The sequence below is a fragment of the Anoplopoma fimbria genome, chromosome 14 (genome assembly GCF_027596085.1).
Source record: "Anoplopoma fimbria isolate UVic2021 breed Golden Eagle Sablefish chromosome 14, Afim_UVic_2022, whole genome shotgun sequence".
In the NCBI taxonomy this organism is placed as follows: Eukaryota; Metazoa; Chordata; class Actinopteri; order Perciformes; family Anoplopomatidae; genus Anoplopoma; species Anoplopoma fimbria.
Genome location: NC_072462.1, coordinates 8,542,531 through 8,568,455, shown reverse-complemented (window position 1 = coordinate 8,568,455; position 25,925 = coordinate 8,542,531). Strand labels below are relative to the sequence as shown.

Below are 25,925 nucleotides of genomic sequence, written 5' to 3'. Positions count from 1 at the left end.
AAACCTTTTTTTTTTTTTTTTTTTTTTTTTTACTGTGCAGCCTCTTACCAAGGCGTATCCCTCAACACAAAGCTACTGCAGGTTCCTGATCTGGCTAACTCTCTTGTAGGGTCATTTTCGGAGAGGAGATTTTGCAAAGAGCATATTGGAATTATTAATTATTAAGTCAATTTTCCATCAGGTTAGAGTGAAGAAATCTGACGTGTACTACCTGCGCTTCTTGTGGTGGCCACAAGGTGATACCAGTCAAACCGTACAGTATGTAATTGCACATATTTGGCGCTATGTCCTCCTCAAGCTGTGCAAGCTTTGCATTCTAAAAAAACAGCACACATCAATGAAAGCTTGTTTCCCCTCAGGTAGCTGAAACAGTCCGACACAACTTTTATGTTAAAGACCATGTAATATCAGTGGCCAAAGAATGGGAAGCCATCCACCTAGTAAAAAACCTCACTGCATTATGCAACAAAGGTGGGTTTCAGCTCATTTAGTTCGTAAGCAACAACTGGGCAGTTCCAGCCTCAGTCCATCAAGATCAAAACGCAAATGGAGTTTGCAGACAAAGACAGCCTCCCCATTGAAAGAGCACTTGGACTGCAGACGGTGTGTAGGGTTGTTGCTAGTAGCAGATTTAATAAATAATTAATAATTAATATTAAGATATGTCATTTTCATTAGTAACTCAATTATGATTTAGAAACACATACATTTGTATAAAAGAACGATGGTGCCTGGATTTACCACCATTAGTTTAACTAACAGAATTTGACATAGGATTAAATTTGGACGCCACCCAATTTTAGAAAAATAGGGGAAACTTCAAAATGTGATATTAATAAATGTAATCTTAATTTCATGGTTGCTACAGAGTTCTACTCAAGGTGTACAGGGACTTACTATTGCAAATACACACAAATCAAATGATCAAGCTCTTTATAAATGAAATATTTATTAAACATACTACATTACTAAACTACTAAACATAAAATAAATTAATAAATGATCAAATAAACAAAATTAAGGGAATGAATAAAGAATAGGATGAAGAGTACATGAATATTTAACCACAAATAAATGAAAAGGATTGCATGTGACCAGGTAGAACCAGTGACTCATATCATTGATTGATGTCTATCACTCAAATCTGTCTGATGTTGATACCTTAAATTTATCTAACAAAATGTGTGCAACATTCAGCAGCTGAGTTTGAGAAGCAGCAGCGAAGCAACTTTATTTTAGTTTCAATTAAAATTGTATTTTATTTTAATATTTTGTTCTAAGTTATTTAATAATAGAGCAGCCTGATAATAAGGAGTTACAGTAATCTAGTCTAGAGGTAACAAATGCATGAACTAGTTTTTCTGCATCACTTTGAGAGGATTTGCCTGATTTTCGCAATGTTACGTAAATGAAAAAAGGCTGTCCTTGAGATCTGTTTTATATAAGAGTTAAAAGACAGATCCTGGTCAAAGATAACTCCAAGGTTCTTAACGGTAGTGCTGGATGCCAGAGCAATGCCATCTAGAGAAACCATATCGTTAGATAATTGATTTCGAAGGTGATCTTGGCCTAGTAGGATAACTTCTGTTTTTTTTTACAGGTCATCCAGGTTTTTATCTCCGTAAGACATGCTTGAAGTTTAGAGAACTGGTTAGTTTCGTCTGGCTTAATTGATAGATATAACTGGGTATCATCTGCATAACAATGAAAGTTTACTGAGTGTTTTCTGATAATATTCCCCAAGGGAAGCATATATAAGGTAAATAAAATAGGTCCAAGAACAGACCCCTGTGGAACTCCGTGACTGACCCTGGTTTTCATCAAGCTTTCATTGTTTACATATACAAACTGAGATCGGTCTGATAAATACAACTTAAACCAGCTAAGTGCGGTTCCTTTAATGCCTATTAGATGCTCCAATCTCTGTAATAGGATTTGGTGATCAATGGTATCAAATGCAGCACTAAGGTCTAGCAATACAAGTACAGAGACAAGTCCTTTGTCTGAAGCTATTAGAAGGTCATTGGTAATTTTCACCAGTGCCGTCTCTGTGCTAAGATTCACTCTAAATCCTGACTGAAAATCCTCAAATAAACTATTGTTATGCATAAAGTCACAGAGCTGATTTGCTACTGCTTTCTCAAGGATCTTAGAGAGGAACGGAAGGTTAGATATAGGTCTATAGTTAGCCAACACCTCTGGATCAAGAGTAGGTTTCTTAAGAAGAGGTTTAATTACAGCTAGTTTGAAGGCCTGTGGTACATGGCCCGTTAGTAAAGACAGATTGATAATTTCTAATAAAGAATTGCTAATTAAAGGTAAAACTTCCTTAAGCAGCCTAGTCGGAATCGGGTCTAAGAGACAGGTGGAAGGTTTAGACTTAGAAATAGTTAAAGTCAATTGTTGAAGGTCGATGGGAGAAAAGCCATCTAAATATATTTCAGGTTCTACAGCTATGGATCGATCGGTACTGGTTGAGGGCAGTAGATTATAAATTTTTTCTCTAATAGTTAGAATCTTATCATTGAAGAAGTTCATGAAGTCACTACTACTGAGGTTTATAGGAATACACGGCTCAACAGAGCTGTGACTCTCTGTCAGCCTGGCTACAGTGCTGAAGAGAACCCTAGGGTTGTTCTTATTTTTCTCTATTAATGCTGAATAATAGGCTGCTCTAGCGTTACGGAGTGCCTTCTTATATATTTTAAGACTGTCTCGCCAGACTAACCGCGCTTCATCCACATTGGTGGATCACGGGTTTGAGGATTATACCATGGAGCATGATTTAAATAGTACATTGCTTTTAATCAAAAGTAAAATGACTAGAGAAAATTATTGAAATATTTATTTAAATACATTAATAACACATTTTTAACAATAAGACAAAAATGTGAACAACTCAAATTAAATACAAATTATAAAATGAATATGCTGACAAAGATAACGTTGAAAATCATCATTAGCATAATCCTGAACCTTGTTTTAGCCTACACATATGGTGTGAAACCATGTCTTGCAGATGTCACACTGAACCCATGACAACAATCCCTCAGAACTCTCTGGAGGGTTAGGTGCCCTGGACGGCCACTCTGCCGAACTGTCAGCTCCACCTCTTCAGTGGTGTGACCTACTCACAAAAAAAGTATATTTCTATTTAAATGCCAAGTGTGTTAGGTTTAGTGGCATCTAGCGGTGTGTTACAGATTGCAACCAACTAAATACGCCTCAGCTCAACCCTCCCTTTCGAATCATTTTGGAGAACTACAGTGGCCTTCAGATAAAGAGTTATCTTTAAGATTTCATTACAAAAAGGAGCTACTCTTAAAAGTATTCTTCTTTTCTACATGACAAAATAGTTGGTTTTAAAAACATATATAGAATTTTAATTACAAATAAATTCAGAACAGGATTAGATTTTATATTCAAAATATATATACATTTTACAGAGCAGCAACAGTTATGTTTACAACAACAAATTCACAAAAGACATTAATATCTCACTGGAAACAAATGTAAAATGTAAATAAAATAATACTGTGTAAGGTCTGAGTGAAAGTTATAAAGAATGAAGAAGCTTGAGTCACACCTCCAGTTCTCTGTCCTCAAGTCCCCTGTCCCACGGCTGCTTTGTGGCAACCAGCAGAGAAGTTTAAAAAAACAACAAAAACTTTTGGCCGATCGTTCGTGCTGTGCGTGTGTAAATATAGCAGTGGTAGTCGGGGCGGCTGTGGCGTAGTGGAGAGCAAGATAGTTCTCCAATCAGAGGGTCGGTGGTTCGATACCCGGCTTCGGCAGTCGATGTGTCCTTGGGCAAGACACTTAACCCCAAGTTGCTCCCGAAGGCTTGCCATCGGTGTGGACTGGATGTTGCATGAATGTTAGTTAGAGTCTGATGGTGGCACCTTGCATGGGTGCCTGTCATCAGTGTGTGAATGGGTGAATGATATGTAATATACTACTGACTGTAAGTCGCTTTGGATAAAAGCGTCTGCTAAATGACTGTAATGTAATTAGTTTCAATTTGGTTTACATGTCCGTTCTTGTTGCACAAATGTATTGATAAAGTATTGGCTATTTACTCACAAATATTTTATTGCACATACAGTAACAAGCGTAGTTGCCGTCAACTCAAGTATCCTTTACTTTACCTGGTTTACTTCACCTCAACGGGGCTATCTGCTAGCACTCGGTGCGTGTTTGTTTGTGTCTATATGTGTGTGTAGTTGGAGGAGCTTAGCCAGACAGAGAATGAGCAGAGCAAATGCGCACTGCCGCTCGATATTAAATAACATCAAAACATTAAAATGTACTAACAAAAACACCAGTAACGTCGCGGCAAATTAATACTCCGGTAATTTAGCACAAGGCCCTGTTAATACCGGGTTTCGGAACATAAAATGCAAATCTAAACAGAGCCAGTGCCCGTCCTGGGCTTCTGTAGAAAACATGGCAATGTAAGATGGCGTATTCCGTGGAAGACGACCCGCTCCCAGGTAGATATAAATGGCTTTTTCTAAGCAAACGAAACTCCTACGATTCTTAGTTTCAGCTCATTATACACTGATTAAAATGTAGCGAATATAATATTTCAATGCTGCCAAATAATCCCCCTAAATGTTACCCAATGTTCCTTTGAAGAAAATTGTTTGATTATCATGGGTTGGCGTGCAAAGACTTAACATTAAGAACACTACCGGTGATGTCCTGGATCCAGAAGACGAGGAGCTACATGATAAGGGTCCGGTCTGGTGGTCTGCAGGTAGGCAGGCTAAATAACAGACAAAGCTTTAAATGTTTTGTTTACTCTTAATGTGCACCAACATGTACAAATATTGCTTGTTTTTACAGATTATATAAAGCATTTACAGTAGGAAGGAGTTTTGGACATTGGAGGCCACATCCTGGTGCTGGTTTTGAAGGCTCTAAAATAATAATCATATCTTATTATTACAACAGTTAAAAACATACTTATAACAATGTCTGTGCATCACAATAGTAAATACATTTTAATATTTACATGAATCCAAATGTATAACAGATATGCTTTACCATTAACTCGCTGACCAGGAGTTGGGTAAAGGTGGCAATGTCCCTTAGCAGGCAGGCTCATTAGTGATGGGGTGCCAGTGACGGCGGGCAGACAGGGACAGTGGGAGGCACAAGAACCAGCTAACTGGTGTCCTCAATACATTTTGAACATATAACGTTCACAGGAGAGTGTTCAAACTTTTTGCAAGACAGACATCATCGTTCCTGTACCTAAAACGTCTGCAGTGTCCATTCTAAATGACTATTGCCATGTTGCACTCATCCCCGTTCTGAGGAAGTGCTTTGAGAAACTGATTCTCCAGCACATTAAAAATAACATCCCAGCCAGCCTGGACCATCACCAGCATACAGAGCCAACAGATCCACAGAGGATGCTGTCTCCACTGGTCTCCACTAAGCCATCACTCATCTGGAAAATAACACCTACATCAGAATAATGTTTGTTGATTTCAACTCAGCCTTCAATACAACCTCCCCCATAAAACTGATCACTGAAGCACTCTGGGCTTGAGTACCTCACTCTGCAACTGGTTATTAGAATTCCTCACAAACAGTCCCCATGCAGTTCGCATTAGCAGCCAAACCTCCTACACTCTGCTCCGCTGAACACCCACGACTGCTACCCCAAACATGAAAAGAATCTCTGTTGTTAAGTTTGCAGATGACACTACAGTCATCTGCTGGTTTCCAAACAACGAGACTTCATATAGAGAGGAAATCAACATTCTTACAGAGTCGTGCTCAGAGAACAATCTACTGCTCAACGTCAGTAAAACCAAGGAGCTGATTGTTGATTTTAGAATAAAGGAGGCAAAGATGCACCCCTGTATCAATTGAGTTGAGGTGGAGGTGTTCCTTACACATCTCCATCATGGTGAAAGAGCTCATAAAAGGAAACTTATGATGGCTAAATTCCTGTGGCGTTCTTGTGAACTTTTACAGTGGGGCAATAGAAAGCAGCCTGAATGCAAACTTTACAATCTGGAATGGGACGTGTACATGGAGGACAGAAGAGCTCTACAGCGGATGATTAAAACCGCCCAGAACATTATTTGCACCCATCTACTGAGCATCGTGATATCGGTGAGAAGAAGAGCCTGTGAATAGCTAAGGGGATATTTAAAGATAAAACCAACCCAGCCGAAGGCTGTTCATCCTGCTGCTATCTGGCAAGAGATACAGAAATATCAGCTGCAGAACCACCAGACTTCAAAACACCTGTGTCTCTTCTAGCCAGAGCTTGGGCCTCGCACAGTCCTCTGCCTCCTCAGCCAGGAGGTGGACCAGATCTACTGTTATCTGGCCTGATGTTAACAGAGGATGGGTGAATTATTATTGGGGTGAGGAGGGGCAGGTGACGTGGGGTTCTGGGGATTCTGGGTTGGGATAGGGTTCAGGGGATGGGGGAAAGTGGCTGGTTGACGCTGACACTCTATGACAGGGCCAACAGGGGAAAGGGATGGTGAGAGGGGTTGGTATCAGGCGCAGGCCAGGAAGATGGGGTTGGCAGATTTGATTATACCCTTGACCCTCTAGTAGGAGTGTCTTAATAATTTGTTATCATATCATCTGGGGCCAGAACTGCTTTACCACAGTGACTGTCGGTTCAGGGTCAGTTTGGCATCCGGTACGTCAGTACTGTTTTCAAACATGGGTTGTGGAGGTCTGTTGTGATGTACTATATTTGGGAAAAGACAATAAAATGAATAACTTTGGTCTTCAGAAATAATACTATAGTATAACAATGTTTGCCATAAACCTGCCAAAATAACGGTGTCTATAAGTTAACAAGTTGTTCTGAGGTACCCCCACAGCCCTGTCAGACGTTTCAACTGTTTATCCATTACCGAAAGCTAACCATTTGAATAATTTATCCATCACTTTACGCTAACTAATTCAACCATTTGTGTGTGCAAATCACTGTTAGCTACCTAAATTACTTTATATACATTGTATATGCCCATGGTTTGCACTAAAACTGTGTTCATAAGCCATTTACTCTGATTATCAATACAAGACAAACATTTCAGTGGTATAGTTTTACTTACAGTTTGCGCTGACTTGTCAACAGGGCCCTTTATAGATCGAACAGCCCTGTCTGTTAGCATATGCTAACCTGGCTACATATCGGGATGTTGACAAAAGAGTCCTCTGAGAAGTGGCATAAAATATGAGTTGCGAGCACCCTTGTACTACCCTGTCTTTGTCTGGAGCAAATGGCCATACAAAGAAATCTGGCATGAAATTACCAGAGTAAAAAAACATTTTTGGAGTGTTCACAATGGTCAGAAGCCAGTCTGAAGCCTGATGTTTTTGTTCACAGGAAATACTTTTACAAAAGTTTATCTCATTATTCGACACTCTGGGCACATTTAGTATGAGAATCAGATATTGTAACATCATAAATTAACAGGAAATATGAATATGCATAATAGGTCTTTCAAGAGGGATCACTTAAAGTAATTTCACCAGAGCCGAACAGAAAAAAAAAAATGTTACACAGGGAGTTTGTTGTATCCACCAACTCAGATTCAAGTTTTCCACATCATGCATTTTGCGTTCATTAACAAGGTCGTCCTTCAGCTCTCAGCTCGGGCTTTGCTGCCTTGCTCAGCAGATCTTCAACAGTCTTCCTGGCTGCTGCTGCTGAGAAATGTGAGTTACATGTTACTAAATGCCTTTGAGTGTGTAGTAGACGTGTTTTGGTAAAATCACATATCCTTCTCCGAGAGCTGCTGGCAGCTCAAGGTTGGTCCTTGGTGTCTCACATGCCGCCTTCAGTCTCTTTAGCTCTCTCTCCTGCCGCCGACACTTCTGCTGCGTCGTCTTCAGCTTCTTCCTCAGACTCCCTAACTGCTCCTCGAGCTGCTCCATGCGCTTCTTCTGCCGAGCAGAATCCTCCGCTGTGTAGTTGTGGTCGCAAGAGACTGCCACTGTGTCGCATCGGATCTCGGGCAGGCTACTCCCGGGCTCCTCCTCCTCTACCACCGGGTCAGAGGACAGAGGGAACTGGATCTCTGAGGGGAAGGGATCCTCCAGGGACTCCGCCTGTCAGACAACAAGCATACAGGATTTCCGATGCTGCTTTCTTAACAAAATCAAGAGGATAACATGAAGCTAAACTGATTTAATTGTCTTGCTAACTCTCATCCACATCTAAAGGATTTATTTATTCATTTTTGTTAAGAGTTCTATCTTTGATGACAGCTTGCTCTTATTTTGAAACAGGACAGGAATGGAAACCCTGACAACTGGAGCTTTCCAAGACTGGGATGAAGCCTAAATTGGTAGCATTATCACAAAACATTTGGAGTTTCTCCCGGTTGTGCAACCAATCAGAGATTAGTAGGTGGAATAAAGGCACTGTCGACACTATGTCGTTTTCCTTTTAAAACGCATATCTTTTGCTTTGTCCACACTAGGCCGGAGTTTTAAGGCACTGAAAACGAAGGAATATGAAAACGCTCCTGAGGCTGGATTAGTTTGAAAACGCTGGGTTTCCCTAATAGTGTGGATGGCTGAAACGGAGAAGTTTGGAAACAATAGGCATCCGCATTGGCTATTTGATTGGGTCTTAGGAGTTGCAACGTGTCCTTCCCTGATTCGTCACGCCCTTACCACGTGACCCTTTCCGGAAAAAAATAAACAACAGCCTTGATTATCAATCAACTACCAGGTTAATTAATCATGGATAACTGATTAGAGATGTTAACCTTTTTGTCTTTACTAGCAGCTGTTGCGCAGTTAAATTCTGCATTTTACAATTCTACTACTGTCGACATCAGGAGGAAGCAGCTGTTATTTGGGAGATTAGCGAGTGGCATGTCCAGCGCCATTATCTGCTCTACGAGTGGACATTTGAAGTCACGGTTTGTGGCTTTGAGGAGACCAATGCACACATTACATTACATTACAGTCATTTAGCAGACGCTTTTATCCAAAGCGACTTACAGGAATTGTATTCAACATAGGTATTCAAGAGAACTACTAGTCACCAGAAGTCATAAGTGCATCTCCTTTCTTAAAAAAGCATCTTAAAGCATAAACCAGAGCAAAAGTATAGTGCAGAGGCAAATTACTACGAAAACAATAATTGCAACAGACTAATACGAATATAATAAGTGCTACAAACTACTACAAATAGGATAAGTGCAGTAAACGAATACGAATTCAATAAGTGCAGCGAACTGATACGAATACAGTAAGTGCAACAACTAATACGAATGCAATAAGTGCTACGAGGAAGGCTCAGGGTAGTACTTCTTGAAGAGGTGAGTTTTCAGCCTGCGCCGAAAGATGGGCAGCAACTCTGCTGTCCTGACGTCAGTGGGGAGTTCATTCCACCACTGAGGGGCCAGGACAGAAAAAAGCTGTGACCGGGTGGATCGGCCGCAGGGACCTCTGAGCGACGGGGCAACCAATCGCCCCGAGGCAGCAGAGCGAAGTGGTCGGGCGGGGGTGTAGGGCTTGACCAAGGCCTGGAGGTAGGAAGGAGCTGTTCCTTTCACTGCCCTGTTGGCTAGCACCAGAGTCTTAAACTGGATGCGAGCTCTTACAGGGAGCCAGTGTAGAGAACGGAGAAGGGAAGTTGTGTGAGAGAACTTGGGGCGATTGAACACCAGACGTGCTGCAGCTTTCTGGACAAGCTCCAGGGGTCTAATGGCCGACGCCGGGGCTCCAGCAAGTAGTGAGTTGCAGTAGTCCAGGCGGGAGATGACCAGAGCCTGGATGAGCACCTGCGCCGTCTCGTCAGTGAGGAAGGGGCGAATCCTCCTGATGTTGTAGAGGAGGAATCTGCAGGAGCGTGTGACCGATGCAATGTTTGCTGAGAACGACAGTTGGTCGTCCAGGGTCACACCCAGATTCCTCACAGTCCGAGTTGGCGTCACCACGGCATCATCAATGGTGATGGACAGGTCTCGGTGCGGGCAACCCTTCCCCGGGAGGAACAGTAGCTCGGTTTTGTCCAGGTTGAGCTTCAGGTGGTGTGTCGCCATCCACTTCGAGATGTCAGCAAAGCACGCAGCAATGCGTGCCTCCACTTGGGTGTCACCGGGAAGAAATGACAAGACCAGCTGGGTGTCATCGGCATAACAATGGTAAGAGAAGTCATGCGAGCGAATAACAGAACCCAGAGATGTTGTGTAGAGCGAGAAGAGAAGGGGGCCCAGGACTGAACCTTGTGGAACCCCCGTAGTCAGCATGCGTGGTTCCGACACAGCCCCCCTCCATGTCACCTGGTAGGATCGGCCTGTCAGGTAGGATGCAAGCAGGGAGAGTGCAGAGCCTGAGAAGCCCATCCCCTCGAGGGTGGAGAGGAGGATCTGGTGGTTCACCGTGTCAAACGCCGCTGACAGGTCCAGGAGAATCAGGACAGAGGAGAGAGAGTTCGCTCTCGCAGCATGAAGCGACTCTGTCACCGCAAGGAGGGCCGTCTCCGACGAGTGACCCACCTTGAACCCGGACTGGTGGGGGTCCAAGAGGTTGTTCTGGTGGAGGTAGGAAGACAGTTGTTTAGAGACAGCGCGTTCAAGTGTTTTGGATAGAAAGGGTAGAAGAGAAACCGGTCTGAAGTTCTTGGCATCAGAGGGGTCAAGTGATGGTTTTTTCAGAAGGGGGGTGACTCTGGCAGTCTTGAAAGCCGAGGGAAAGCATCCCGAGACGAGAGATGTGTTGATGAGGTGGGTGAGGAAAGGAAGGAGTTCAGTGGCAATAGACTGAAGAAGAGGGGAGGGGATCGGGTCAAGGGAGCACGTGGTGGGGCGGTTAGATGTAACAAGGTCGAGGACCTCGTTAGGGGAGAGGGGAGCAAAATAGGGTAAGATGGGGTGTGGAGAGGGAAGGGGGAGCTGAGGGGGAAGAGCTGTAGAGGGTAGAGAGGGAGAGGGTGGACAGGGAGAGGGGGGCTGAGAGAAGGTAGGCGAAATCATCAGGGAGAAGGGAGGAAGTAGGAGGAGGGGGTGGGGGTTGGAAGAGTGAAGAGAAAGTTTCAAAGAGTTTTTTAGGATTGGAAGCAGAGGTTAGGATTTTAGAGCGGAAAAAAGCCGCTTTAGGCTCCGTCTATCAGTACGCACTGAATCCGATAGCCATGGGGCAGGAGAAGTTGGCCGTGCAGGCCTGGAGGTGAAGGGACAGAGGTTGTCCAAAGAGGAGGAAAGGGTGGAGAGGAGAAGATCAGTAGCAGTATCGGGGGATAGGGGAGAGAAGGATTCAGGGTCAGGGAGGGCAGAGGTAACGGAAGAGGAAAGATCAGCAGGGGAGAGGGAGCGGAGGTGACTACGGGTAGAAACCATGTGGGTAGGTGGAGGAAGTAAGGGGGGAGAGGAGAGGGAGAGGGAGTAGGACATGAAGTAGTGGTCCGAGAGCTGGAGGGGAGTGACAGAGAGGTTAGCAGTAGAACAGTGTCTAGTGAAGATAAGATCCAGCTGGTTGCCGGCCTTGTGGGTAGGAGGAGAGGAAGAGCGATAGAGGTCAAAGGAGGAGAGGAAGGAAAGCAGTGGTTCTAACTTATCAGTCTGGATGTTGAAGTCGCCGAGCATGATGAGTGCGGAGCCATCGTCATGGAAGTGCGAGACTAGTGTGTCAAGCTCCTCCAGGAACTCACAAGAGGGCCTGGTGGGCGATACACAACAGCAATGGTGAGCTTGACTGGATAAGTGACAGTAACAGCATGAAATTCAAAAGAGGAAGGGGAGAACTGTGGAACAGAGACAAGAGAGTATTTCCATTTTGGGGAAATTAGCAGGCCAGTGCCACCACCTCGCCTCGCAGCTCTGGGAGTGTGAGAGAAGGAGTACACATCTGACAGAGCTGCGGGTGTGGTAGTGTTTTCTGGTGTGATCCAGGTCTCAGTTAGAGCAAGAAAGTTGAGGGAGAGCAAGGATGCGTAGCCTGAGATGAACTCAGCTTTCGGCACTGCAGACTGGCAGTTCCAAAGTCCCCCCGACACCACTTGCTCACCATGGGCTGAGAGAGTGGGATAGATGAGATTAGTGGGGTCACGGCACCTGGGAGTGACCCACTGTCTACGTGACCACCGGACAGAGGAACAGACAGAAATAGGATGCAGACACATGGTAGTCAATATAAACAAATTACTGACCCATACAAGTACACGCTCGAGAAGTCTGGCTTGAAAAAGTCGCCCTGTTGCCTTTGTTCGCCCTAGCCTTCGTTTGCCTGACACTTCCAGCCACCAGCAGTGGTTAAGGACCTACCTACTGATTGCTCATTGTCTGCCAGGAGTGTAAGCCACTCCCCCTAGCAGTTAAGAGGACAATTGACCTATTGAAACTAAAGCACATCTCTCAAAGCAGTTCCTGATTACAGGAATGGCAGAACAACAGAATCAGCATCAAACACTTCCTGATTACAGGAATAGCAGAAACAGCAGAAACAACAGAATCAGCATCAGACACTAACACTTTTAAGCAGGCTTGGTACAGTTTAAGAGCAATTTTAAGAAAGCAAAAACAATATACTTAGTCTATCCTAGCAGAATCAAGTAGTTCAGTATCCCTCCAGAAGTCAAATACACAAAACGGAGAACTTCCCTTTTCTGATTAATGCTTAATTTTGATCTGCACAACTATTGTGAAGTTCACAAATAACCGATAAGGAACAGAAGCATAAATGCACCCAGTATAACAGGGACTTCAGCCACCGGCAGAGCTACTATTGTAAACAGACAACTAAACCGAAGAAACGAGTGAGAGACGTGTGTTGACCAAATATATTAATAATAATAATAATAATAATAATAATAATAATTAATCCTTTATTAGTCCCACAATGGGGAAATTACAATTCTCTGCATTTAACCCATCCCGGAGGAGCAGTGGGCTGCGCCCGGGGAGCAACTGGGGGTTAGGTGTCTCGCTCAATGACACCTTGGCATGCTGACTGTAGAGGGGTTTGAACCACCAACCTTGTGGTTTCGGGACAAGCGCTCTACCTCGTGTGCCACAGCCGCCCACATATTGACCCATTATCCATTAAACTTTGTTTAATAACTGTTCATTTTAAAGTAAATGTAATGTGTGTGAGACATGTGTTGACATTTTACCTTCTCTTCTTCCTCTTGTGTTTTTAGGGCCAGCAGTCCTTGGCATAGACCTAGGTCAAAGTACCTTCTCGTCTTTCCAAGATGTAGCTCTTAGTCTGAAGCTGAACTAGACGAACAAGACCTTGCACATCTGGTTTGGTCTCCAGTATTCTCCCCATTAACCAAGAGCCTCATGGTACAGTGGAATCAGCCACCACAACAATGTCCCCTAGAGCCTATTTTTACTTTTGACCACTGTTGTCGTTCTTGGATTAGAGGCAAGTATTTCAAAAGAGGTCTGCCATGTAATGCACTTTTCTCCATTTACGTTTGATGCACAAGTCTACTCTTATAAAGAGTCCAAGTGGTATTGACTTAGCTTTCAACAGAAGACGATGCTTTGGAGTGCTTCCCGGTCCATTGGTTTATCAGAAGTATTGGTAATGTGTCGATCATTTAGAATTGCTTCGACTGCAAATCAAGTTTGCAATCATTCTTTGTCTGTTAAGGAATAGAGCACATTCTGAATCATGCGGATTAACCGTTTTCAAGTACCGCAGTGATGGTATCCTTCTGGGGTGTTACTAATTTATCCCTCGCTAAGCGTAGCTCTCTAGATATTGTCCCGATTCAAGCAAGTAAAGGCATCTCTCAATTCTCTTTCCGCTATTTGGTGTAATTAACTGATCATAAAGCTTGACATCGTTGACATATAAATCTTCGTAATGCATGGATTCAGAAATCTGTGTCACGTGTAGATGCAACTTCAAGTCACACTGTCCTACCTGCCGTGCAGGTGAAGATTACACCATTGCCTTTAAGAAGACTTCATCCTAAATCTCTACTGGAAGAGGTTCTCAAACTCACAGTCTCTCATGATATTTCTTGTAGCAGAGTAAGCCTTAATAAGTTTAGGTTATTGTGGCATGTTTTTTGTATCAGGCCCTGTACCAATTTTCATATTTTTCCGTATATTTTTTTGGGGGGGCCACATTTTTTGTATTTGGCCCAGCATGATACATATTTCAGTGAGGCTGATACATACACTGTTTTACATACAATTCAAATCCAGGAGGGCGATACAGATTTCTGAGCTGGCCGAAAAGAGAAAAATTTATCAAAATACGAGGATCCGTATCGCCCTGTTCCATTAACCAATCCTGAGGCTCCTTGCAAAGTAACAGCTAATGCCCTCCTTCCATTGAAGCTGTCCCTAGCAACACTACTCACTTCCTCTTAGCAACTGTTCCTGGATTTTTTCATTCTCCTCCAAGATGGCTGGTGAGAAGGTTCTTGCTGGTTTAGCTAACAGGATATTGAGTCTGGAGCGATTTGTGGAGGTGAATGATGAAGACACAGCCTATTTCATTGAACAGCAGGCCAGTCAGAACACTGTTAGGAAGACCCAGGGAGATATAAAGTTCTTCATAAAGTGGTTAACTGAAGTGAAGCAGGAGAAATCTCTCCTTTTTGAGAAGATTCTTGTTATTCATGTTCTACTTTTCATGTAGATTGATGATAAATCACACAATCACATCGGGACATGATACAGGGCCTGATACAAGAAACATGCCACAATAACCTTAACATATTTTATGGAGGCAAGATAGCATATGATTTCTCACTCCATGTCCAAGTTGTTCATGGATAAATCGTGACAATAGTGTCCTTCAAGAGGGTAATTGGATGTTAAGCTTCTTCGAGCATGGCTAGTTTATTCAGGCGACCACCTACTCTAAGAAGTAAATTGTTCCAGCACCGGATCCAGGTGGTGCAAATAACTACTTCCTTTTACACCATTTTTACCAATTTCTATTTAAGATATTTCTATGAATATTTGTCTTTAACTGAAAGAGATGACTTCTTCTTTTTAAATCTTCAAGACATAAAGACGGACGACGGAGTGCTGCTTCAAACATTGCATCTCTTTTCCAACCTTTTCTGATAGTTTGCCAGGATCTTTTTCAAAGCTACTCCAAGCAGTGTGATTCTCTTTTCTCCTTTGAGTCAGCAGCAAGAGTGTTGTCTTTACTTTAGGAAGTCCCAAGCAAGTTCACATTTCGCCATAATGAAAAATTGTTGATCAGAGAGTTTGTGGGGTCAATGGATTATTGACAATTACGTTGTGATGTCTTGTTTGATTTATGGTACGGCTGGGCAATATGGCCAAAATGTTCTATCCTGATATAGGTAATTTCATATCACCATGATACACCATGTAAACGGGGGGCGACTGTGAATCAATGGTAGAGCAGGGTCATCCTTCAATCAGAGGATCGGCCCTCCAATACCCAGCTCCACTAGTCAATGTTGATGTGTCCATGGGCAAGACACTAAACCCCAAATTGCTCCTGCAGGCTGTGCCTATGGTGTATTAATGGGTGTGAATGATTAGCTAGTCCTGATGGGTAGGTGGAACCTTGCATGGTAGCCCCTGCCATCAGTGTATGAATAGGTGTCAATGATGACATGTAGTGTTGAAGTGCTTTGAGTAGGGATGCCCCCGATACCCGGTTCTAAATCGGAGCTACTTTCTTATCAGCTCCGGTCGATAATAGACCGGAGCTATTATCGACCGGAGGCGGGGTATCGATAAGGTTTGGAGTTTACAGGTCTGCTATCGGTACTTTAGAAGTTACGGAGTGAGATCTCCGCGGGAAAAAACTGCGCTGTTAACCTCTTTCCTTTGTCCCTATCTTTGCACAAGGGCAGAGTCGTGCTTTACTTTGACACACACACACACACACACACACACACACACACACACACACACACACACACACACACACACACACACACACACACACACACACACACACACACACACACACACACACACACACACACACACACACACACACACACACACACACACACACACACACACACTTCAGCTGGTTACCTTTGGCTTCATCAGAGAGCTTGATTAATTGAACCAACTCTGATTGCATTTTTTTTGCATTGTCCTTTGATGGTTTAAGATGGACAAGTTATGGATAATTTGCAATTATCTCAAGAGATACATGTGATAAGGAAAACACAACATTTTCACTATTTTCGGTTTTAGGAAGGATCCAAACAAAAAAAATATTTTGCAGTGGAATATTTTTAAATGACCTTCCATTAAAAAAAAATCTAAATTAACATAAGTTATGAAAAACATGGTTGTGTGTAGGGGTATCTTAAAAACTAAAGCCTTTTTGGGGAATTTCTTCCCTAACTAGGAGGCAGAGGTGAAAATGTTTTCCCACTCTCCCCACCCAGCCTGTATGATATAAACACGCAAGCTAGTACTTGAAAACAAAAGACCCATCATAAATGCCTTTAGCCTTTGCTTTCCCTACAATGACAAGTCAAATATTATTTCTTCAATCTTAACTATTCATATATTATTAGCAAGCTTAAATGTATTTAGCCATTGAAGCTATTAGTTACACCTGACAGTTCATAGTTGTAAATAGTTAGTAATAACTTAACTTTACTTAATAGCCAGTTTATGTGGAGCCACCTGTTTTAACTTAATGATTAAATCTCCCCTTTGTAAACACATATAAATAGATCATTTTTAACTTCAGAAGAGGATCCAGAACTTAAAGTTAACATTTTTATGTATAATCTTTTACTTTTTACTAGAATCAAATGAGTGTGGACTCTGCATTGGAATAAGCTGCTTCACCTTGATGTTGTGGTTGGAGGTGAAGAGCGATGGCACAGCGTTCTCCTTCAGCACTCGGTTGTTGCACTCTTTCTTGAAGCAGTCTTTGGTGAAGTGCTGCGAGCAGATGTTACTGTACTTTGTTGGCTTGAAGTTGTTCCTCCTCATCGCTGCCACCCATTTAGCACTAACATCTGGGCGTGCCAGAGGAAACCTGTCAAAATGAGAAATACATCTAAATGTCCTTTGATTACCTCAAGATTTGTTTCTTCTGTAAGATTTATTTTATCACCACCAAAAGGGATATTAATCAGTTCCTACTCTGATAATAATTAAGAGTTATTCAGGAAGTTAACTTTATGTCAAAATTGTTAGCTACAGCATGGTTCTGCCAAAATGTCACCTAGATGTCAGTGCCTTGTCATCCCTCTAGGAACAGGGAATTGAACTTCTCACCTTAAAAGTTTAACGATCAGCAGGCAGCAGACTGCTAAATGAAACTGAACTCTGTAAAATAAGTTGTTAGCAATCTTAAAGAGCAACTTGGAGGTTAGACCCCCCAGTGAATCAGTGAGTATGAATGATCAAGACACAAGACATCTGGAGGTTTTTTGTATGACATTTTTAATTACACATCAAAAAAGACAAACCGGAAGTGATGTCGATTCAGGGAGAGAAGCTGGTTTAATATTAATAATAATTATGGATCACAATGCTAATTTAAAAACTGAAGAGGTAGGGAATGTGTATTCATTTAAATATGCTGAACCACAGCCCTTATAATATAAGCTTGTTAGGTGTCCAAGACACAAGAATTAGGAAAAAAACCAGATATGGCGACAAATTCAGTTGTTGTGTGAGAAACAGCTTAACAGCTGTCTCTGCGAGTAACCGGCGTTAGCTAATGATAGCTACCGCTGGTAACATCACAACACTGTAAAGTTTGCTAACATAGATCAGGCTATAACTAAACTAGTATTGGTAATAAAGTGGCAGCAGCACTGATATTTACCAATTACAGAAATCAGTGCGCAAGTAAGGTTCACTCAAATCCCTCATGGCCTAATAAAACTGCAGACAGTTTTGAGCTACCACATGGGAGATTGAGAGAGGAAGAATCATCTATTGTTTTATTCAATTAAATTAGTTTCTATACAATTATAACAGCAGCCTAGTGGACCGAGGTAACATTAATAAATAAAATATTAGATAAATCACATATTGCTGAGTGTTCAGAAACCCAGAAATCATTGCAATCATATAGTTGATTGTGTATGTGCAAAGGGTACTACCAATTTGAACTTACAAATACTACAGCCAAGAATTATATGACTAGTGCCCAGAGTGCTATGGAGCAAAGTGGCTGTTCTAGTAGACCCACTCTCAGATTAATTACAGCTGATCCTGCAGAAATTCTGAAATCTTCTGATGTTACTGGAACTGTCTACGTGTCATTCAAGTGTTATTGGTATCAGGTGTCATTGTTCCATGCGTATACTCATAAACTTAAAAAAGGGTTGTTGGGCTGAAACAGCCGATATAGAATATGATTCATACATGATGGGGCTCAATTTTCTGTCTGTGATTTGCTCCAGTAAAAATGTTGGTGGTGCGTCCCCTTATTTAAAAAGGACAGCTCCAGGTCTTCACACTCCTCCTGTTTGCAGAAGCATCTGGAGTGTTCCTCACATGTTTCCAAACAGAAATAAAATATTACAAAAGATAATGTAATTAAAACAACAGGAGAATATACTAAAGTACCAACGTCCCATAGTATCTATCTTTACAATGCTCGCTTTTGGTTTATATTTGGTCTGAGAGTTGTTAATCCAATTATATGTGAATCATTGAGGTCATCGTTAATTCAATTTCAATTTTTAAGTAAGTGTTGGAGTTGTATAAGACTGCATTATACTGAGAGATTTTTCAAAAAGACTGCCCTCCTACAGCATGCAGGTGGAATGGTCTTATCAGTCTGGTCTAGACCATGTCCAGCTAATGCTACACAAAGAGTATGTGACTGCAAACAAAGTTAACAACTAACACCACTTAATTTCATTGTTCTAACATTACCAAGTGTGCCTTATCAAATAGTAGGTTTTACAACATACAGTGCCAGTGCTAGCTTACATTAATGTTTCACAAGATAGCTAAGCTGCCTTACAACAATAAATACTAACCACACGTTGCTTCCTATCATTGGAATTATTATGCTGATTTATTTGGAAGTTAGCAACGACAGAAAATTAAAGTACACAGTTCATGTTTTTATTGAGCTGAATCTCAATGACCCTGATCATCTCTCCCACCGTTGGCGGTGTGCAAGAGAAACTGGTGTTTGAATTAACTGGTGATATTTACGTGCGTGAGGAAACTATGACATAGAGAGGTAAAGTCACGCCTCTTCCGGAGACCCCCATGGGACCTTGTTGTGGAAATGTACTGTAGTTAATTGCAAGAGACAAATCATTTTGGGATTGTGCCTTGAATAACACATATTACGTTTGTTAATTAAAAGATAATTTTGCAGGTCAAGAAAGACACAGTTTTTCCATCATTTAGTTTTGTTTGAAACCGATCAATGAACAACATCTCTCGTCTCGCACAATGCACGTCACCAGCATTGCTGTACCCTGGCTTGCTAGCTAGCTAGCTAGCTAGGTAACTTTGCTATATCCATGCATAAATGTAAAGTCATCTTCCCCGATGTGTTCTATCCAGTGACTTATTTTATCAGCTGCGTAGCAAAGAACAAGCAAGACTCGTTCATGTGAGCACATCCCGTTACGAAACACACAGGCATCGTAGCTTCAGTGAGAGACGTGATATCATTAAGACCCATCAAAACCAAAGGCATCACAACACTTATAATGTGCCAAGTATTAATTATACATATTTATATATTTCTACAGTGCCGCAATTCAAGTTCAAATATTCACTGCAAGCTCTGTGTTACATAGTAGGTGGACTTAACGTTACTCATTAATGCAACTGGGACAGAAGGAAAGACATCAATGATGTTTTGTAATGTGTATCCGCTTTATACACACTTTATACAGTTTCCAACAGTTGACAGTGAGTATGTTTCACTTACAGGCTGTATGGAAGTAAAAACAGGTATCAAATCAACTCAACATTAGATTAATAACCATATATCATAAAATAAACTATCACACGGACAACAAGAGCATTTTGTAAACCACCATCAACAAAGCAATGAAAGAAACTATTCTCGATAAAAAGCACACAGTATGAGAGACAATCTAGTTTTCACAGGCATTCCAGAACAAACTTTAGAAGACCCCAAAAAGTCATGGCATTCATGTCCAAACAGCTCAAACTACCCGCAGAGTCCATCAACAACATCACATTCCACAGCGTATACTGTCTGGGACTGAAGAACAACAATAACTGACCACGCAAACAACTGTTTCCAATCAGAAAACACATGACGAAAGAAAGCAATAATATGAGTGGACAAATTATACATAGATGGACTGTTGTACCGAGACAAGAACGTAACCCCCGGGCTCTTCTAGACTGTGTGTTCTTGTTTCTACATGGATCTGCTTTTCTCTTATTCACACACACACACACACACACACACACACACACACACACACACACACACACACACACACACACACAACACACACACACAAAAATAAATAAATATATATATATATATATATATATATATATATATTTTTAACCCAATAAACATATCATCACTCAAATGCTTAACCTGAAATATCCGTGGAATTGGTTCTCAGGCAAAAAAGATCAAAGTTTTGAATCATCTGGCCAAACTACAAGCAGAGATAAAAATAAAAAAATCAACCGACTCTAAATCAATAATGCAAGTAACACAAAGGAGACAAGAACAAATTAAGAAAGTACAAATTCCAAATAAATTAAATTATGAATAAGAAAACTTAATTCCTGATACACAAACTTTGACAAAAACATTCCACCATAGCAATACATCTAGTAAATACTTGGCAATCAGATTAAACTAAATAAACCCGATGAAATAAATAAAATGCAGATGTTTTTATGCCAATCTGTATTCATCAGAAAAGGGGACATCAACTTATTTCTCAACAGCATTGACCTACCACAGCTAAGCAAGGAACAACCAACATACTGGACTCACCAATAACACAGGAGAAACTTTATACTGCCCTCAAATCTTATGCCCAATAACAAAGCACCAGGACCCGATGGATTCCCTGCTTAATTCTATAAACACTTCTGGTTCATTCTAGCTCCACTCTTCAATAAAATGATAACTAAAATAAAACTAAATTCAAGATTTCCAGCAAAGATAAAACAACCACGATTTCACTACTCCTGAAACCAAACAAAAGACCCAATTTAACCATCAATTTATCATCTCAACATAGATTTAAAATCATCACTAAAGCACTAGCTCACAGATTTAAAAGGTCTCTCAATCCATAATTCAGACTGTTTAATTTAATGAATTACTCATCAATACAACAAGCCGGAACCATCATAGCAACCTTAGATGCAGGAAAAACTTTCTATAGAGTAAACTGAACATTTCTCTTGAGCGCATTACAAAGATTTTGGCTTTGGGAATCATTTATTAACTGGATTAAGATATTCTGTACCCTTCAGCTACTCATCGCGACAGGAAACTATTAAACGTATTGAATCATTCTCTAATATCTCTGACTACTCTATTTACTAGAACAAATCAGCCATGATTAAACGTATTGAATCATTCTCTAATATCTCTGACTACTCTATTTACTAGAACAAATCAGCCATCCAGTAACAGTTGGGATGTGGCCGCCCATACACCACCTATCCCTTTATGGACAGGTCGCATCACGTATTTAGGAATTCAAATTTACCCAGGCTGTCAGAGCTGTTCACACTCAACTTCACTCCACTACCTAAAACAATAAATGACCTATTCCGCTGGAAAAACCAACCACTTTCACTTATGGGCAGAATAGTTACACTGAAATTAACAGTACTTCCTAAAATAAATAACCTTTGCACAATGATCCCATCACAACCCATCCACTCATAATTCAAATTCTTAGACTCTATCATTACTTAATTCTACTCGAAAAATAAGACACCAAGAATTAAACTGTCCACACTCCAAAATTGTCTTTCTTCTATGATTTAAAGGGTTGCTGGAAAGATAATTAAATGAATAAAACTAGACTGACTGATATGTATGTGATCAAGACATTTCTTACCAAATCCTTACTAAAAATCAAAAATTTAGAAATTGTATATTAAATTTAACAAAGTAACAACTCTTACATTTGTACCTTAAAATAAGAAATTTCAAAATGTTTTAAGGTGCTATAAAAATATTTTCCCAGTCAATAACTGATGTATAAGTGTTCAGGAAATCTCTGACTCCACTCAAGCTAAAAATCTAATAATATTTTAAGGAAAAATATTTATTTTCTGAATATTTGACTATAAAAATACTTTTTTTTAATAATTCAAGACAATGGCTGATATCATTCTTTTCAGGACATTTTTACCAATTAAGATATTTTCCTAAGTAAAAGTCCTACATTTGTTAATTTAAAAAACTAATTTCTGAATATTTGAGGTGATTTTAAAATAATTTTCTCAATAATTCCAGACAATGACTAATGTATATGTGTTCAGGACATCTGACTCCACCCATACTGTAAAATGTTTTACTGTATCAATTAGGAGACCCAACACTGAAAATCTAAGACGTCTTTCAAAGTAAAAGTCCTAAATTTGTACAGAGAAACTGGTAATTTCTGAATATTTGAAGTGCTATTAAAGTATTTTCTCAATAATTCCAGACAATGACTGATGTATATGTATTCAGGACATCTCTGACTAAACTAAACTTCTGCATTCAAAAAGTCGACTTCAGATTAGTAGGGGTTCTACAAAAATTATTTTCTCAATAATTCCAGACAGTGACTGATGCATATATGATCATTACGTCACAGAATTCACCCATACTTAAAATCAAACATTTATACTGTACCAATTAATATATTTTTCAAAGTAAAGGTCCTTCATTTCCAACTTCAAATATCATTTTATTTTTTATATTTGAGGTGCTATTAAAGAACGTTTTTCATCCTCATCATTTTTATTGTTCTAATTAAAAGATTTTACAAAAGTAAAAGTCACTATTTTGTACCGTAAATTCAGTACATTTATGAATATTTGAGGTACTATGAAAATATTTTCCCCTGATAATGACACATACATTTTTGTTCAGGACATCTCTTACTACACCAATAATGAAATAAAAAAAAATTGAACATACCAATTAAGATATTTTACAAAAATGATTTAGGCCACGACGGTTTGTTCACCCATGAGGTCTGAAAATAAATATATCAGTCATTATTTGGAATGATTTAGAAAAATATTTTTGTAGCACCTTACATATTCAGAAATGATAATTTCAAATGCACAAAAGTAGGACTTTTAATTTGGAAAGTATGAATCAAGATGAATCGATAATTGTTGTGAGGTGCCTAGAGATTCCTTACCCTATCAGACAATACAGTCAGAATAAACTAAATAATTGCTAACACTGAGCCAAATGAAGATTAGAATCCAAGAACCAATAACCCAATACTGAAGGATTTTATTCTCTTGTGAGATCAAATCCAGCTGGAAGCAATCTTGCAAATAAACATAGTTTCTTAAATATTTTTTTCCTCAGGTGGCTTTGATGTAGTGGTTCCTTATACATTTATATTCGCCGAAATTGATATGACGTGTCATAAAAATCACCAATGTCATGTTTGTGAAAGTGAATCTGGCGACAGAGGCACCACATCTGCTGATGTTACGTGAACACAACGGTACTGAAAATAGTTAGTTAGTTTGAAAACAAGTTGGGCCATAACAACGTTGAAACAGAGTGGTATCCTGTTTGGCATCAACAGCTTGTGCCGCTGGAATGAGGGGTTCTGGTATTACTGGTTAATATTCTGCAACATTGGATTTATATTTGTACGCCTTCAACCATTAAACAGTATACAATTAGATTGGTTTCCTCAAAAGTTCTGTTTTTGATTAGTCAGACTGGCCATGGTGGCTAGGTTTATAAAAGCAATGTCAGATTAGGCTAGTGTTAGCCACTGAATTCAGGGTACATCGGCAAGAACAAAAATACTTTGTAATTTCAAAAGCATCACATATATCACAACAAAAACAATAGACAAGAGAAATGTATACATTCCTTAATTTATGACGTTGTATGGCGCCAGATTGTCAATAAAGACAGAAAAAAAAAAAAAAAAAAAAAAAAAACTGAAATATTTGAAAGCTCATTTGCATGAAATTTGCATGTGTGTCGGGGGCGCTACTGGTGTGCCAATCTGACATTGACCTGCCTTTAAAAAACATGCCGCAGCATAGCACTCCAAGGATCAACATAGCCCGCTGAAACACAGTGGCAAACCATCGGCCACTTTAAGATCCTCAACACTTCCTTCTTTTAGTTTTTGAGCCGGATTTGGTGCATGATCACCATACATTTTTCGTGCGTTTTCCTAAAATCTCCAGCAACACATGTCAACTTACGCTTTTTACATGCATAAACTCTTTTCAAAATAAAATTCCGTTTTCACAGGAAACAACTTGTTTACGTTTAGGCAACAAAATGACTTGGTGAGGCTTGGGATCTTATAATACTAAGTTTGGTTTAGAAAACAAACGTACTTAGTCAGGTTAAGGAAATATTGACGTTTGGGTTAAATTAACTAGAGAAGTGCAGTTACTTTAGTACGCGTGACAAATAAATCAACGTTTACTGCTTGTTTCATATTGGGAACGATCAGAAGTCTCCTGGCTGAAAGACAGCTGTTGTTTTTCAGTTTAGCAAAGTAAAATGGTGCTTGGTGAGTTGTCTACCGACACAAGGAACGTCTTGCTTCAAAAATTCTCACCAATGCACTGTTGACGGCGAGCAAATAAGCTATAGTAAGGCAGATTAGTAAACGGTGGCGAACTATCTTGGTATTCACCACCAGTACAACCCAGTGCCAATCCATCATGTTTGAGCAGCTAACGCTGCTAGCGCACATGCATTGTTTATATGAACTTACTTGTGGAATGAAATGTCTTTGTCCTTATGGTAGCGGTTCTTACAGCCGTACGCTGAGCACGTCTGAACCATGGCGGCTGCACGGACGACACCCACTGGCGCCCCGGACTGATACTCCACGAAGCTCCGATGGTGCTCCTCTTCACCATGGATGTGCAGCTCTTCACCCTTCACACAGCCTTCACTCACTGCCACTAACAATCATGGCGGCGGAGATTGGGTGACGCGAACTGCTTTCGGATCTGATTGGGCAGAACTCTCTTCACATATGTTCCTGTAATATCTCAATTGTACGGAAACTCATTGCACTCACAAAAGAAAAAATATATATTGACACCTTCTGTCGTAATTACGAGTTACTGTCTCGTAATAAAAATTACTTATTACTTGTAATTAAGAGATCTGGATTTAGTAATTATGATAAAAGATCTCGTAATAATGATTCGGATCATGGATGCGCCTGAGCTGGTAAATGGTAAATTGACTTGTTTATTGCTTTTTCTAGTCTTCAGACCACCCAAAACACTTTTACACTACATGTCATTCACCCATTTATACACTGATGACACTTCTGCCCACCAGAACTAACTAATATTTATACAACGCTCGTGTGTGTATGTGTGCGTTTGTAGAGGAAAAAAAAACCAAATAAATAAAACAACAAAAAAATACTATATAGATAGTTATTAACACTTATAATAACAATGGGGAAATCATATTAACAGTCATGATTGAGATCAGACAATGAAATAAATAAATAAATACAATTTATATACAGCGGGTAAAATAAGTATTGAACACGTCACCATATTTCTCAGTAAATATATTTCGAAAGGTGCTATGGACATGAAATGTTCATCGGATGTCGGTAACAACCCAAGTAATCAATACATACAAAGAAAACCAAAAAAATAAGTTCAGAAATTAAGTTTTGTTTAATAAAATGGAATGACACAGGGAAAAAGTATTGAACACGCTTACTGAAATTTATTTAATATTTCGTACAAAAGCCTTTGTTGGTAATGACAGCTTCAAGACGCCTCCTGTATGGAGAAACTAGTCGCATGCAT

General features: G+C 40.2%; 1 protein-coding gene across 2 annotated transcripts in view; it reads right to left on the bottom strand.

Annotated features, from left to right (window-relative positions):
• Nucleotides 1–25,084, bottom strand: part of LOC129102349 (THAP domain-containing protein 1-like) — a 37,211-nt gene extending 12,127 nt beyond the window's left edge. The window contains exons 1-3 of one of the 2 annotated variants that reach the window (XM_054612458.1): nucleotides 24,857–25,084; nucleotides 16,770–16,962; nucleotides 2,953–8,097 (exon numbers count right to left, since the gene is read on the bottom strand). In XM_054612458.1, the coding sequence (XP_054468433.1) occupies nucleotides 7,720–8,097; nucleotides 16,770–16,962; nucleotides 24,857–24,927 (642 nt within the window). In that variant the 5' untranslated portion in view covers nucleotides 24,928–25,084 and the 3' untranslated portion in view covers nucleotides 2,953–7,719. Of the gene's footprint in view, nucleotides 1–2,952; nucleotides 8,098–16,769; nucleotides 16,963–24,856 lie in introns of those variants that run through there. The other variant, XM_054612459.1, reaches the window with a different exon arrangement.
• Nucleotides 25,085–25,925: the final 841 nt, after the last annotated feature.